The sequence below is a fragment of the Aythya fuligula genome, chromosome 3 (genome assembly GCF_009819795.1).
Source record: "Aythya fuligula isolate bAytFul2 chromosome 3, bAytFul2.pri, whole genome shotgun sequence".
Classification (NCBI taxonomy): domain Eukaryota; kingdom Metazoa; phylum Chordata; class Aves; order Anseriformes; family Anatidae; genus Aythya; species Aythya fuligula.
In genome coordinates, this window is record NC_045561.1 from 11,533,923 (window position 1) to 11,549,028 (window position 15,106).

The 15,106-nt window shown below is 38.4% G+C and overlaps 1 protein-coding gene across 2 annotated transcripts; it reads left to right on the top strand.

Annotated features, from left to right (window-relative positions):
• Window positions 1-58: 58 nt before the first annotated feature.
• TRMT6 (tRNA methyltransferase 6) lies at window positions 59-12,419 on the top strand. Of its 2 annotated transcripts, XM_032184102.1 has the most exons (12): window positions 59-170; window positions 706-833; window positions 1,250-1,359; window positions 3,472-3,563; window positions 3,648-3,731; window positions 4,871-4,995; window positions 6,135-6,499; window positions 6,713-6,798; window positions 9,511-9,613; window positions 9,697-9,783; window positions 10,581-10,799; window positions 11,597-12,419. In XM_032184102.1, exons 1-11 carry the CDS (start codon window positions 76-78, stop codon window positions 10,749-10,751), a joined length of 1,446 nt encoding a protein of 481 aa, XP_032039993.1. In that variant the 5' UTR covers window positions 59-75; the 3' UTR covers window positions 10,752-10,799; window positions 11,597-12,419. The 2 variants fall into 2 exon arrangements, with proteins under 2 accessions (XP_032039993.1, XP_032039992.1); XM_032184101.1 differs by lacking the exon at window positions 11,597-12,419 and having other exon boundaries at window positions 10,581-11,589.
• Window positions 12,420-15,106: the final 2,687 nt, after the last annotated feature.

Consider the following 15,106-nt stretch of genomic DNA (forward strand, 5'->3'; position numbering starts at 1 on the left):
GCGGCTCGGAGGGGCGCTTCCGGTGCGGGCAGCGGGCGGGAGGAGGAGGAGGAGGAGGAGGAGGCGGAGGCGGTGATGGCGGCGGGGCCCGGGCCGCGCATCTGTGAGGGGGAGTGCGCCGTGCTGAAGCGCGGGGACGTCTTCAAGGCGGTGGCCGTGCTGCGGAGGAGGTGAGGGGCCTGAGGGGGGCTGGGCGAGGCTTAAATTCCCGTCAGGAGAGAAATAAAAGTGATTTCAGTAAATATCGCTGACAAAACCCTTTTTTTCCTAACGTGTATAGCCCAGATTTATGTGTTTATAGGGTTATATGTGCATAACCCTAGATTTTATATGTTTTAATTTTATTCCTTGCCACGTTGAGGCTTTATCGCGTCAAAATCACGCTGTGTAAATTATGTTCTATACGCTTAGGCTTTACCGGTCATTTTCAGGTGTCTCTTGAACTGAAAACATATAACTATGAAAAACATGCTTGGTTTAAGTTCTCTGTTCCCTTTCCATCCATTATCAGTGTAACGTAATTTTATAGTTAGCAGCACTTGGCATTGATCTTCTTGTGCTTGTCCTGGTTTCCTCAAGCACCCAGGTAAAAGCAGCACATGTGAAGTTCCTTATTCTGTTGTGGGTTTTAAGGTCCTGTCACGCGGTCTCTTGGACGTGGTCAAAATGCTGCTTTTAATGCTATCAACTCTTTTCTCGTTTCAGGAAAATTATTTTCGAGAAGCAGTGGTTCTACCTGGACAATGCCATCGGACATGTTTACGGGACTACGTTTGAAGTAACGAGTGGAGGAAACCTGCAGCCAAGGCGAGAGGTGGAAGAAACTACCACAGGTATTACGGAGCCTTGGTTGATGCTTGGGAGAACGAGCACTAATTATGTTTTCTCCAATAAGACCAAAGATGATGGAAAAGCTTTCTGTTAATCGTTTGTTAACATATCTTACTTATATTCTGTGTCACAAGTGCATGGGTTTGCCGTGATCCGCTGTTCCACTAGTCCTGTAACAAATCAACTTTTTAATATGGGAGAAAATTGGAACCTTGATTTGGGTGAATATATATATATAAATATGCTGAGGTGTATTTTACATATTACATTTAATGGATTGCTTACACGATACATTGCAAGACCACAAAGCATGTGGGATTAATGCTGAGTCTGCTTTCTGTGAAACTAAAATCATTTGTTTCTCCGACTTAAAAGTATTTAGAGGTAGATTTTACAAATCTATATCCTTTTCCTTTAGACACAAAAGAAGCAGGTACAGATAATCGTAACATAGTTGACGATGGAAAGTCTCAAAAACTGACTCATGATGACATAAAGGCTTTGAAGGACAAGGGTATTAAAGGACAGGTAAAAATAAGGTTTTGGTGTCATTTCTGTGCTACCTTGATGGTTATATTTTAGTTTACGGAACAGGCTATTCTTTTAATGGTGCAGAAACTTCAGTGCTTTTTCTTTGTTCTTCTGCTCAAGTCATGTTTTCCCTAAAGATCTGTTTTTACAAAAACGCGAGGGCTGTTTTCAGAGAAAACTTCATGTAAGGTTGGCAACTTTGTCAATAGGCAAGAATGACTTCGTGCTGTATCAGAAGTCATAAAAGACATAAAAGGAGTATTAATTATTAAGGAAACCTAATATACGTAATCACCTTTTAATTTGGTTTCTTCATAAGATTCAAAATGTTATTTCTGTATTGCAGACGTGTTCAAATTTCACAATAATGAAACTGCTAAAGGTGTAGTGAAGGATCGTGGAACCCTTAACTAATAACACTGCGTAACAAGCACGCTAACAGTGTGCTTCTAGGTGCTACCTACCAGTGATGCGCGTCTTTTATCTGCACCTTAAAAGCTAAGAATATTCCCAAGAGAGCAGTCCCAGTAGAAAAGGCATTGGTTTTTACCCCACTCTTAACTGGCAAGAAGTGAGGCCTTGTAACATGTTAAGAAACCCCTGCAGTAAGTGCTGTTCTGCACACGTTATCAGTCGAAATTCTCTCTCATCTTTGGTTTACCCTTCTTAGTAAAGATAAGAAATTGCTCATGCTTACATCAAGTTCATCTCTTTGCATCTTGCTGCGTGCTGCTGCTGTTCGAAGCAGCTGTTCTGCTTTTGCCTGCTTAATAATGGATGGGTCCAGGGAGTCTAGAATGGTATTTCCTCTGTTTACGTGGTTGTGCTGCTCTTGGCAATCTCTCTTTGATAAGAATGTATTAATCAGTCTGATAGCTTGGACATTTTCTGTCAGTTCTCATTATCTGTGGCAAAAGATCACTCTTCTCTTTGTCCTCAGCATGTCTGTGCCATTCGTCTGCCATACTGTTAATTAAGGTTATTAAAATAGCCTGCTTTGGTAATTAACTGGAGCTGAACATTCATTTCATGTGATATTAGCACTGTGAATGTCTGGTCACGTTTGAATTCGTGTTTGTGAATGGCGTGTGTTTGTGATGCAGGCTGAGTTGCAAGGTGATTTGAATTGAAGCAGCCTCAGTGTTAGTGGGGTTTCATTGCCCATCACATTCCCAAATTCTTCCCAGGTCCTGAGGGATAGGTGTACAGTGTGAGGCTGCAGGCATCAACTGGTAGTTATTCCTGGGGTATTGCAGAGTGCCACGTCTTCCCTTTGGCTTCTTGTGCTTGCCCTACAGAAATATTCTCCAGTTTCCTCACTAAATTTTACTGGAAATAAGTAGACACTGCATTTAACTCTTCTAAGAATAAGGCAAAGAAGGAATGACGTGCTGATCCACACCATTAATAATACATCCTAAATGCCTGAAGGACTTTAAGAGATGATGGCTTGAAAAAGAGCAAGTGAGAAGTACTGGCACCAATCTATTTGGAGCAAGTTTTTAAGGTGCAATGGGAGGTGCAACGTCCACGTGCAGCTTTTGTTCTTGTATCGCAGGCATGTGGACAAAAGAATGATAGATTTTTATCTTACTTTATTCTCTTGGAGGTCTTAATGCTCACTCCAGCTGGAACCTGAAAGCGTGAGGAACAGGAATTATATTGGCAAAGGGAGGAGATTAGAACAAGGAGATTGGGAAAATAAGACAAGAATTTTGGGAAAACTGGAAGCCAGAGCTTCATTTCTGGCCATACAAGGCTGCCCTCTCTCCAGAGTTAGTTCTGGCACTCAGCAGAGTCCTTCCCCCAGTATGCCCTGTTTTCAGGATCAGCGTTTTCATTTTTGCCACTTTTACACTAGCATCATGTAGTTACACTTCTGTCCCTAAGTGTTCTGTGTGGTTCGATTCCTGCATGTAGTCAGGGCAGTGCCTCCCTTTCTGTGTTGATTAGAAGAATTGTACCCTGCCATTAATGTCAGTAGAACTTAATGATACACATGCCTACACTGCAATAAAATATTTTCTGTGTTTGTTTAAAGCAATACTATATGTGAAATGAATAAGAAATACATACCAGCCATAGTAAATATAAACTGTCTTTCCTAAGGAAATTGTTCAGCAGTTAATAGAGAACAGTACAACATTCCGAGACAAAACAGAATTTGCTCAAGATAAATACATAAAGAAGAAGAAAAAAAAGTAAGTGAATTTTAAAATCTGGAAAATATTTAGTACTTTAATTTGTTGACTCAAAGTAAGACTGTTACTGTGTGTTTCTTACAGATACGAGGCAGTTATTACAATCGTAAAACCATCCACTCGCATTCTTTCAACAATGTATTACGCAAGGGAACCTGGAAAAATTAAGTAAGTTTTCATTTTGTTTCTCTTCTCAAGCGATGAAAATATTCTAATATTTTTAAAAACATTTGTATTATACCAGAGTATATAATACCACTTAATTAATTATTAACATATAAGACCACTTAATAACACCTATTTTCATTAATGGGAAAAACAGTTAATGAAAACACTATAAATTAATGAAAAATAATGTGATAGAGAAAATTAATCAATATTCTCCTGTAGTGAAGAAGAAAAAACCGTTGCATGCAGTGTTAGTTTCTTCCATTTCCCTTTCACCACCATTTTGCTTATTACCTAATTAGCCACTTTTGCAGCACTTTACACTTTCAGAGGGGTCTTATCTCCTGTTGGTCAGTGGCATATTGTCTCTGTTTTCTGGCTTAGCAGTCAAAAAAAAAAAGCACCCTACCCAAAACAGGGATTTTAATATTTAACATTTAAAGAATCAAATCTTCTCCATTCAGAAACCTCTAGAATTTAAAAACACGTGGATAGCATTAGAGGAGAGCGGGCGAAGATCTACTTGCATTTATTTTTTACCTACCTGAATTACGTAACTTGTTCCAGACATTAAGATGGACAGAATTATGGCTTTTTAAGTAGGAAAAGTTGACCTAAAATGTTCAGACTAAAATAAAGAGCATTTTTTCCAAGACTTCTCAAACCTTTTTTCTTCTTTCCCCAACCTCCTGCATTTGACTTCATTTATCTGTTAGGAATAGCTGTAAGTTCCTTGGCCATCACTGAGGCTCTTCAGTGTAGGTGTTCTGCAGTAAGTGTAGGTTTTGATCTGGGATTGCAGGCAGTGTGTACTGCTGCAGAATAGTTGAAGATCATAGACTCATGGAGTTGGGTTGGAACGGACCTTAAAAATCATACTGCCCTGCCCTGGGCAGGGACAGCTCCCACAAAGCCAGGCTACCCAAAGCCTCATCCAGCCTGGCCTTGAACGCCTCCAAGGATGGGGCACCCCAGCTTCTCCAGGCAGCCTGTGCCAAATGCTTTACACAAGTGCAAGTAGGTGACATCTGCTGCTCTTCACTTATCCACCAGCGCTGTAACTCTGTTAAGACTGTTTTTCTAACTCTAAGAGAACTGAGTTGCTATTTCTTAAAGCTTTTTTTTTTGTTGTTTTCTAGCCATTTGCGTTACGACACACTAGCCCAGATGCTGACTTTAGGAAACATCCGTGCTGGCAACAAAATGATTGTAATGGAAACATGTGCGGGCCTTGTGCTGGGCGCTGTGATGGAGAGAATGGGAGGTGAGTCATACAGCAGCTTTAGCAACATACAAAATGAGGGCTTATGTGAAACTTAAGAAATACATTTGATCTTGATACTTTTAAAAGGCACTACTATATAATCATTTCTCAGTTTTCAAAATCTGCTTGGACTGTCTCCAGCATTCAAACACCTAATTTTATTTCCATTGGAGGGAGTTGTGTTTTGCGTATTTCAGGTGCATTTACTATTTTTAAAAATATGAAATTTGTAGTCTGCTGTATATAGATCTATTTTAGTGTCTGTCTTGGGTTAGCATAAAGATGTTCAGAAAAGGCTACAAGGAGCTTGTATGCAGACTGTTCTCAAGGACTTGGGAAGAGAGGAAAGAATGGCAGAACAGGGGAGTGGTAACACTGGAATCCAGACAGCGCACAGTACTGCAAGTGTTGTCACTCATCTAGCTCACTGTGCTAGGCATTTAGCACCAGCATAACGTGTATTTTAAAAGCAATATATGACATTCTCTTCTAGGAGAAGTTTGACTTGCATTTATTTCTCAAACTCAGTTAACTAGTTTCATCTTAAATAATTCAAAGATACTAGACAGAGGTGACAGTTATATTCCAGAAGCCTGGAAAGGTAGGAAGTGTGATGTAGTGTTGTGCACCCAGATGTCTGTTGGCTGAAAAGCACGCAGGCAGTTATACTATAAATTGTTTTCATTTCAGGAAATTTTGTGCATAGGATTAATTTCTGAAGTAAATTAACTAAGTTGTAATTACATTACAACTACTGAAAAGTTCTTGTTGCAATGTTTACTGTTTAAATTAGCTTTTACTTTTTAACAAAACCACTCAATAGTTATAATAAAGAAATACTACAGAAAACTTGTCTTTTTAATTCTAAACTAAATCAGTTTCTCTAATGATTTGTCACTGCTCACATATTCTGCGCAGATTCTAAATATGTTTAATACACGCGTAGTCTTTGAGTTACCATGTCCTTTAAATTTGCAGTAACTGTTGTCCTTCCAATAAACATTTCCACCTTGAGATGTGTATAAATTTGATGGTTAGATCAAGATAAGACAATTTGCTTACCTGTTTTTAAATGTATGGTCATTGATCCCAGAAGTTCTGACTCTCTAGTAATGTTTTTGATCCTTTGGCTTTCATAGGCTATGGATCCATTATTCAGATGTATCCAGGAGGGGGACCTGTTAGAGCTGCCACCAGTTGTTTTGGATTTCCAAAACATTTTTTCAATAATCTTCATGAATTTCCTCTCAGCAAAGTGGACAGTCTTCTCTCTGGGACATTTTCTACAGAGATGCTACCTTCAGAATTTGAAGATAATGCACCAGTGGAAGAAGAAAGCAATGGATTGATTGATGAGAAGCAGGCTTCTATACAGGAAACAGAAGAGGAATCTATTACTGCCACAGCTATGGAGATCAACCAGACAGAAGAGCAAGAAACAATGGACATCAATGCTGAAGATGTAGAATTTAAAGATAACAAAGAAAAAGATAATAAAGAAAATGTAAGAATGTTTACTATGGCTATTTGAGTTTTACAATGTTCATATAATTTGTCTGATTTCAGACATGCTGAAACATTAGCTTACTGAGGTGTTAAAATAGACTTTTGAAAGTTGCCTTACGTTGAGCTATCTAAGGTGCACGAAATGAAAATTCAGCCCATGATGTAGCAAGTACCATTTTAAAGTGCAAAATATTTGTTTCATTGTTCAAAGGTTCGGGAAAAACAAAGAAAACAGTGGGAGAGAAGGAAAAAGCTAATAGAAGCTGCTGCTCTCTTGAGAGAGAAGAACGCGGATGGGTAAGTGTTTGTAGTTGGAAAGGTGTTCTGGGTGAAAACATCTACAGAAAATAATTGCCTTTGAAATGAATAAAAGCTTAGTTTTAAAAATACCCTATTTTTTTCTTAGTATTTAGTAGCTAGCAGTCAACCGAGATGTGGCTTGGGTCTTGTTTGGGTCTTACTGGTTGAGATTTTTTTTCTGTCTTTTAGTGGATTTGAGTTTTCCTCAAAACTCAATTCGCTGTTGTGCTTGGGTACATTTTAATACACATTTGCTTGTTGTGTGTAAATGCTTGCATATGTATTTTTTGTTTTTATTATGAAAAGTTTTAACTAGTGCTGTATGTATTTTAGTATACATACATACTACATTTCATCTAGTATGGGTAGGTGGTAGAATTAAGGTTTTCTATGGAGGTGCAGAGACAGGTCACTCTGTGTTCTCTAAAAAAAATGGAATTGTAAAAAAAATGTAAAAAAATATTGTAAAGAAACACATCTGTAAAAAGTACTGCATGTCAGGTGGCCAGCAGCAGCACCCTGATGATGCCTGCAGATGACCACTGAACTGCCTGAATGGTGGCAGTGTTCTGTTGTGTTTTTACCACTCTACCCTGCAGTTACCATAATAATTAATCTCTGTGCGGACTGACGAAGCAGAAATTAATATTTGACTTTACCTGATTGTTCTTGCAGTGTAGAATAGTATATTCAGCTGTTGATTTTGGACACCTAATGAGTCTTCTGTCTCTTGCTCATTTGTTTTCAATCACTTCCATATTTGTATTTATCCTTTGTAAAGAATGAACACTTTAACAAATTAGATGCTTAAAGTGAGTGCTTCCTCTAGGAAGTCTTCAGCATGAGGGGGGGAAAGAGAAGCTTATGGATGCCTGCGGGCAGCATCCCAGATGGCTCAGTCAGGAGCACCTTCCTTTAGTCATCTGCCATTTATAGGCCACCATTTGTTTAGGTCAGCAGCCACAGGGTACGTGCTGTGAAGGCAGGAGAAATTGGCACAGAATAAAGAAGTGTTTCAAATTCACCGCTTGGGTGGCAGGTGAGTAAAAGCAGGCCAGGAAGCCAGGATTCTGTTTTGTGTTGCAAGAAAGGGGGAAAGGATAGGTAAAAGCTGTTTAAAATCATAGGCAGGGAGAAAGATTAACACATTGTCAGAGTAAAGAGAATGGTAGTCAGGTGAAGATGAACACCAGCTTTAGGATTGTTTCTTGAGGCCCTGACTTCAATAATATTTACTACTCAAGGCGGAAGATACACTTGATAAAATTTATATTTCTTCTCTGCTGTCCTTGTACTAGACTATTTGTTCAACTCCACTGATGACAGATGAAGTCTGTTGTAGGTCTTTGAAGGGGAAAAAGGAAGGCATTCATTATGGGTGTTATTTCAGTTTAATTTTAAAGGAGTAGGCAGTGATGGACCGTTACGTTTTTCTGATACTATGAAAGTGGAAATTGGTTTACAGACACTCCACGTGTTCAGAATTAGACCACACACCTTCTCTGTACCCTTCCCTGTCCTTTCTCCACCTCCTCCTTCCCCCCATCTCTCACTCATTATATTAATTTTGAGACTGGCCAGACTACCTGCTGACAGCAATATGTGCTGCCATATGAGACCATAATTTGATTTTTTCACATTCTCCCTCATCTCTCACTTACCTGCCTCTTGTCTGGCAGAGTTCCTTTCGGTGTCAGCGCAGTACTCTAACCCTTCTGGAATATGGTTTGGAGTCTTTTTTCTTTATAGTTCTCTCAGATAATTACTGAGCACAAATTTTTTGAAATTTGGATTTAAGGAAAACCTGTAGCCTGAAAAAGCTCTGTCCAGCAGAAAGTCAAAATGTAAACAAGTGTAAACATAATTGTCTCACTTTGTGTTTTAAAAAAAAATTGAACATCAACTTTTATCACCATTTTCCTAGGCAAGTTTGACAGTGTATTCAATGCTGAGAGCAGCTGTTGATTGACAGGTCTTATATACATGTATATAAACACATACTCCAGTTTCATTAAGCTATTCTTTCTGCACAATTACAAGTTACTAACTACTTGAATCTTAAGGATTTCCTGACCATCTGAACCCTTCTAGTTTTGCAGTGATTTTTTTCATTAAAATTCTGGGTATCTGTACGAAATCTCAAGCACCTATAAATACAAGTTAGGCTATGATATTAAAACTACGATAAAGAATAAAATACAAAGGCTTTAAGTTGGCAAGGACAAATTCTTTTTAAACAGTCTTTAGTCATGCCCATTAAGGAATCATTTTCTCTTTGAATAATAACATCATAAAAAACACATTTTAATAAGATGACCCAGGTTAAAGAAACATGACTGAGGTTACTTTCTAAGGAACAACTCGCAATCACAAAACTTAACTTCTGTTTTGACAGTGGTCTCAGTAGAAAAAGGAGCATTCAAGTTTTGGGGGTTATAAGAATTATTGTGAAGTTCAAAACAGCTCAACTGAATGCTTCTGCAGTGTATTTAATATGACATTTTAGAAAACAAGCTTTTTAATCCTCTTAATTATGCAAGCAGGAAATCATGATTTGTTTTTATATTTGGGGAGTAGTTAGAGCCATGAAAACATGCTGATTAGCAACATTTGAGCTGTAATTGATGCTCAGAGCTAAGTAGGAGAAAATGTCACTTGATGAATAGTTTTCGAAGCAGAAGACTAATGTGCGTGAAATTTCTCTTACAGCTTAATTGTAGCCAGCAAGTTTCATCCCACTCCTTTATTACTTTCTTTATTGGAGTTTGTTGCTCCTTCAAGGCCTTTTGTTGTCTACTGCCAGTATAAAGAGGTAAATCCAGTATGTTACTCCAGCTGTTACTACTTTAAGTCTGAGACTGTTTTGCTGTATAACCTATCATCTTTTTTCTTAAGCCCTTATTAGAGTGTTACACAAAACTGAGAGAAAGAGGCGGTGTTATTAACCTAAAATTGTCTGAAACCTGGCTACGAAACTACCAGGTAAGGATTACAGTAAGTGGCTGTCAAAACTGCATGAATTCAGGGCAGCAAAACAACCTAATGAAAATGTTTTTTTGGATTGACTGAAATTATGTACAAGCTCATGCATTTGTTTACCTGAGAGTAGTGAGAAAATGCTGTGGAGAATTTTAATGTGTAAATCTACTGTAGTATACAAGAGATGTAGCAAAATATGACAACTGCTTATTAATTTCCAGCTGGTTTGATAGCTCAAAAGATTTCAGTAGTGTAAGAATGGTGATGGCTTTCAAAGCTTCACACAACACCGTTCCTGGAACTGGAGTAACCAGAAGTTTCAGGTCTAGGAACATCTCCCTTGTCTACTCAACAAACTTTGATCAAGATGTTTATAGTGTGGAGTTCTCTTCAAAGTCGGAACATAAAGATTGTAGTGGCGGAACTGGAAATTACTTTATTAGCGAATGCTGGTATGTTAGACCACTTGTGGTATCTTGCAAAGTACGTGAGATCTGAACACATGAATGAGACTTTCAGGTGCCTCACGCCTTGAATTTGTAATTCTCCTGGAAACGCTATGACAAAGTAGTCAGCAATACAGTAGCCTGTATTCCTAGGTGTTTCTGTAACTGGCTTCTGATATCCAGATACTTTGCCCTTCCAAACAAACGCACTTTTCAAATGTCTGTGTGTTACAGAGGCTGGGAAAAAACCCTTCATCTAATACTGTAAGCTTAAATTACACAATTTGATGTGCACGTATAAGCATGACGCTTCACAGATGTTTATTTTTGGTTTTGTTTTGTTCTGTCTTAAAGGTCTTACCAGATCGAAGCCATCCAAAACTGACAATGAGCGGAGGTGGAGGGTACCTTCTGTCTGGTATAACTGTTGTGCTGGATAAGGGCAAATCTGATTCCAGTAATTTAGAAGCACTGAAGATGGAAGAGCCATCATCTAAAAGATGCAAAGTTCAAGACCTTCAGTGATAACATTTGAAGAATTGATTTGTTTTTTTAGATCTCAGGAGATACATGGTTAGTAAAATAACAAATACACTTTCTGTGCTCTTGACAGCATAGGAACAGTACCTGTCATACATCTGTCAGCAAAAAGCAGACTTGTGCAGTAGGGAGAATCGCCTCTCTCTTTACCAGTTTACACGATCAGAATGAAAAGAAAAACCCACGGAAGCAAACCTGTGTCCAACACCACACCAAAAGCACTCTAACTTCGAAAAGACCTTCTGCTGATCAGGATGAGAAGTTGACATGGAGATAGGACAAAGCATCGGTGAAAGCACTCTTTTTGTTTGTAGCCAAAAGTGGATGTGATTAAAAACGTTTTGTCCGAATCAGCCCTAAATAATTTAGCTTCCATTTTCCCAGAACAGCACCAGGGTAAATGTTCTACGTAGTGATCTCCTCATTCTTTGGATACTGAAACCTGCAATGTTCAGCAATCTAAGAAAGTGGAATAAATGGCAAAAATCATACGTTTTTCTTTCCAAAGGAAAAATAGAAAGAGAATACCAGAACTTTACAGCATGACTCCATGTGTCCTGAAATAAATATGGGAGAAAGTGTATGTTCATAAATTAAATACCAAATATTTAAACAGTGTCTCTGTTAGTATTGTCTGTCATTTTCCTGAGAGGAGTTATGTTTTTAAGATACGACAGTTTTGAAAACTGCTCTATGTATATTTATTTTACCATTCTGTTCTTCCATGATGTGTAGCTTTTTTATTTTTTTAACTTTGCATTTGACATTTAATTAAACTACAGGATGTATTTCCTAATGAGATTTCTTTTTCTTAATTTTCCCTCCTTTAGGAAATCAGGTGGAGGCTTTAGGAGAAGAATACCCTTGCAGGTTGCATTCTGTTAAACCCCTAGGTGGGAGCCAGCAGGACTGGGCTTCCTGTCTTGAACCTTATTCCTCGATCAAAATCTGGAGCTTTGAGTTGAAGTGCTTAGACTTCATGAAGCTATGATATTCTGCATATTAATAAGAATAATGCTCTTTTAGGGCACTGATGTGCAGAAATAGATCTGAAACCTGTGTTTTGCCCCTCTTACCTTTCACTACAATTTAAATATTGTAAATCATGCATAAGGAATAGAAATCTCATGCATGGCTTTTACTAGTGGAGTTTTTTTAAAAAATGCTGAATTTCTCAACTTCTTTCAAGAATTAATAGATTAGTGGAAAGGTGTGGGAGCAGTTTTCCATTACTTTTTGTCTGCATGTGCATACTGAAGGTAAACGGACTTTCAATGCAGAACAGCCATTATGTGGAGAAATTCTGAGACAACCTAGCGTAGAGCAGTGCCTAGAAGCCTGAAAGCCAGTCAAAGGCAACAAAATTATGAAATCAGCATAAACCAGGAGGTAAATACTAAAAAAAAAAAAAAAACCATCTTTTGGTACGGTTCTCTTACCTGTAAGGCAGACCTAGGTACTTTTCTGCCACTTCCATGGAGCTGGTCGGTACTCAGATGTCATATTTATAGAACCACAATACTTAGACAGTAAAAAGGTTAAGCAACCAACGTATGTTTTAAATACTTGTTATCATGTATAACGTGATAAAAATAATAAGCTGAGGAAAGTTCTGTTGGATGTTTTATTTGTATAATAAAAAAAGTTTTGAAAAGCAAACAGTATTTTTTTTCAGGTGTTACAATACTTTAGATCAAAGCCCGGCTGACTGCATTTGATGTTAACAGCAGCACTCTTTAAATATTGAATGCTGTCCCACGTTTTTTAAATGTCATAATGCTTGCAGTAATGAAAAATACTAAGAAAGGAAGTGTCAAGCAACTCATGTAAAACATTTCAAATTACTGAAGCTTCAAACTGATTAAACATGGCCCCATATATGCCATGGGGAAGAGCAAATCTTGATCTAATAAGTCCCAGTAAGTTACAATGCCATCCTAAAAACTATTGAAAATAAAGAATGTAATGAAGAACATTTCTAAGAGAAAAGACAATGTACAGGAAGGAAGGTTAAGCTTGCATACCTATAGATAAGTCTCCACACTGCACAGCTCAGGAACAGCACTGTTGCTAGAGACTTGAGGCAGAACATTGAAAAGCTTTCATCTCCAGAGGTATAGAAAATAACAAACCACTACACTTTAAGGTTAGTCAACGCTGTGTAGATAAAGAACAGGTAAGGATTGTGGCTGATGTGTAGATAAAGAACAGATCGAGGCAGTGGCTATTAAACTAAAGAGGGCTTCCTGAAGGCAAACCACAGAGTTTTCCAGCAGCTATCTGCTTAGCAAGATAGAGAATGGGGTTTGGACAGTCTGCCAAGGCTGACCTCTGTTATTCTTAGGCTTATTTGCTGTACAAACAGCCATCAGTGAGGTGGCACGGTGTGTTGCTGCTGTGGTGCATGTACTCAGCTGTAGTTACATTCCCCTTAGCTCAGCTAGGTGGTGGTTGTTTTTTAAATACACAAAAACCACCACAAACTTGCCTACAGCTTAAAAATGGGCCACTTCCACAAGAAAAATGCAGCTGTAGTCTCTGGAAATGAGGGTATTCTGTTTACCTGCCTGCATTTCTGGCTCCTGAAGTACTCACCAAAGCTTGAACTCTGCACAGTGACGATGATAAAGGAGATCCAGGTGTTGTTTACACCTCAGAGGACCCTCAGCCTTCCTCTAATAGTTGACAGTGTCTGGCCTCAAAAAAATAATAATAGTAATAAAATCACAACTGAAATTCTCAAGCCAAAGCTTCTATAACACACTAAGGATGTTTGGCAGGGCAAGAACCTGGTTTGGTAAAGGTATTGCTGTGCAAGATTTGGTAGCTGTTTTTATCTCCATCTTTACTCACAGAACAAAACATACAACTGCTTTCTCCTAATGAATTTACTGAAAATGTAAGCAAATGAAAAGAAGTAGCTACCAAGCTTTCCATCGCTGTGCTTTACTAGAACTACACAACCAGATTCACCAGATTCAATTCAGATTTCCAAAGGGTCCATGCGCCAGGAGCCAGAAGACATTATTTTCAGAAGCCAAAACCACTTAGTTCGGCTTCATTTGATTTGGAACAAAATTATGCACCTTATATACCACTACTTGTTTAAAGCTGTACCATTGAGCTTCAAAGCCAACAGCGTACAGTATTCCTTTCAAAAATGCAAATTAATGTAAATGGTATTGGAGTCCTGCTTAAAAAAAATGATCTAGTGTCATTCATCAAAGAGTCCTGAGGAGGCAATGCAAATGTGGAGCTAAAAATGGAACAGGCGCAAGCAGCCAGAAGAGCTACTTGGCTCTCGGTGCTTGTGGTGTCAGCCCCACAGAGGAACGGGAGCAGAACAGAGAAAGATGACAGCTAAAAGGGCTGGCACAAAGCTCTTGGAATCCATTGAACAATACCTGGGCTTAACACAGCCTCTTTCAGGGCATAGGTTTTTAAGCAAAACATTGCTGATTCATGAATGCGTATTTCCATAAGATGAGCCTTTAAAAAAAATAATCGTTGTTAGGATTACATACTTGAACAATTTTAGAAAGCTTTCCATGCTACAACTAAAGCTATTTGCTTCTGGTTATTCAGATACTCCCAGACATGCCTTCTCTTGCACCACCTCAAAAAAAACCTACCATGTTGGAATAATTATTGTATGGTATTATAAATTTTTCAAGCGAATCTCGGACTTTGAAAACAAGCAAGTATTCCTGCAGCTGGGGCACATTCTAACCTTCCTTACTGTTGCTAGAAAAGCCCAGTGAAATCACAGTCCTACTGAAGTCAAAATTCTGTCCACTTCTGTGAGCCAGGGTTTGGTCTTTGTATACTTCAACCAAACACAATGAAACACTGGAGTGCTCTTACCAAAATCCCTAGGCATTATACATGCTCTGACAGCTCATGGATCAGCATCTCACTGAATATTTTCACTTCATACTGCCTTACAGTTAAATTGAGAGTATATTTGTGTTTTAATGAACAGGTGGATTAAATGTGTTAAGCTGGGATGAGAGATGCCGCACATTTACCGATAATGTGGCTCAGCTGAATTCTTGGTATAGCACCTCCTGTGTTGGTGCTACACAAGCAGCTGATACAAAGACATTGTCACAGCAGAAAGACTGCAGAAAAAAAAAAAAAAAAAAAAAACCACATTTGGAGAAGTTGAATTAAATTGAACCCCAGATATTTGGAGTAATTGAAACTAATTATGGGATTGCTTCTTTTTACTGCTTCATAATGTCACAAGATTACCAACTGGTTCCTTCCACAGGCCACTTATTATTCTCCATAAGGCATCGTACTGTTTATTACACAGAACCCATCCTGCCCTCAGCTCA

Bases quoted from the DNA above. Each gene is read 5' to 3' on its own strand.
- TRMT6 (XM_032184102.1), top strand. From the start codon at position 76: ATGGCGGCGGGGCCCGGGCCGCGCATCTGTGAGGGGGAGTGCGCCGTG. The intron at 4,996-6,134 runs GTGAGTCATACA...TGGCTTTCATAG, and splicing joins TGTGATGGAGAGAATGGGAG to GCTATGGATCCATTATTCAG. The intron at 9,784-10,580 runs GTAAGGATTACA...TCTGTCTTAAAG, and splicing joins CCTGGCTACGAAACTACCAG to GTCTTACCAGATCGAAGCCA.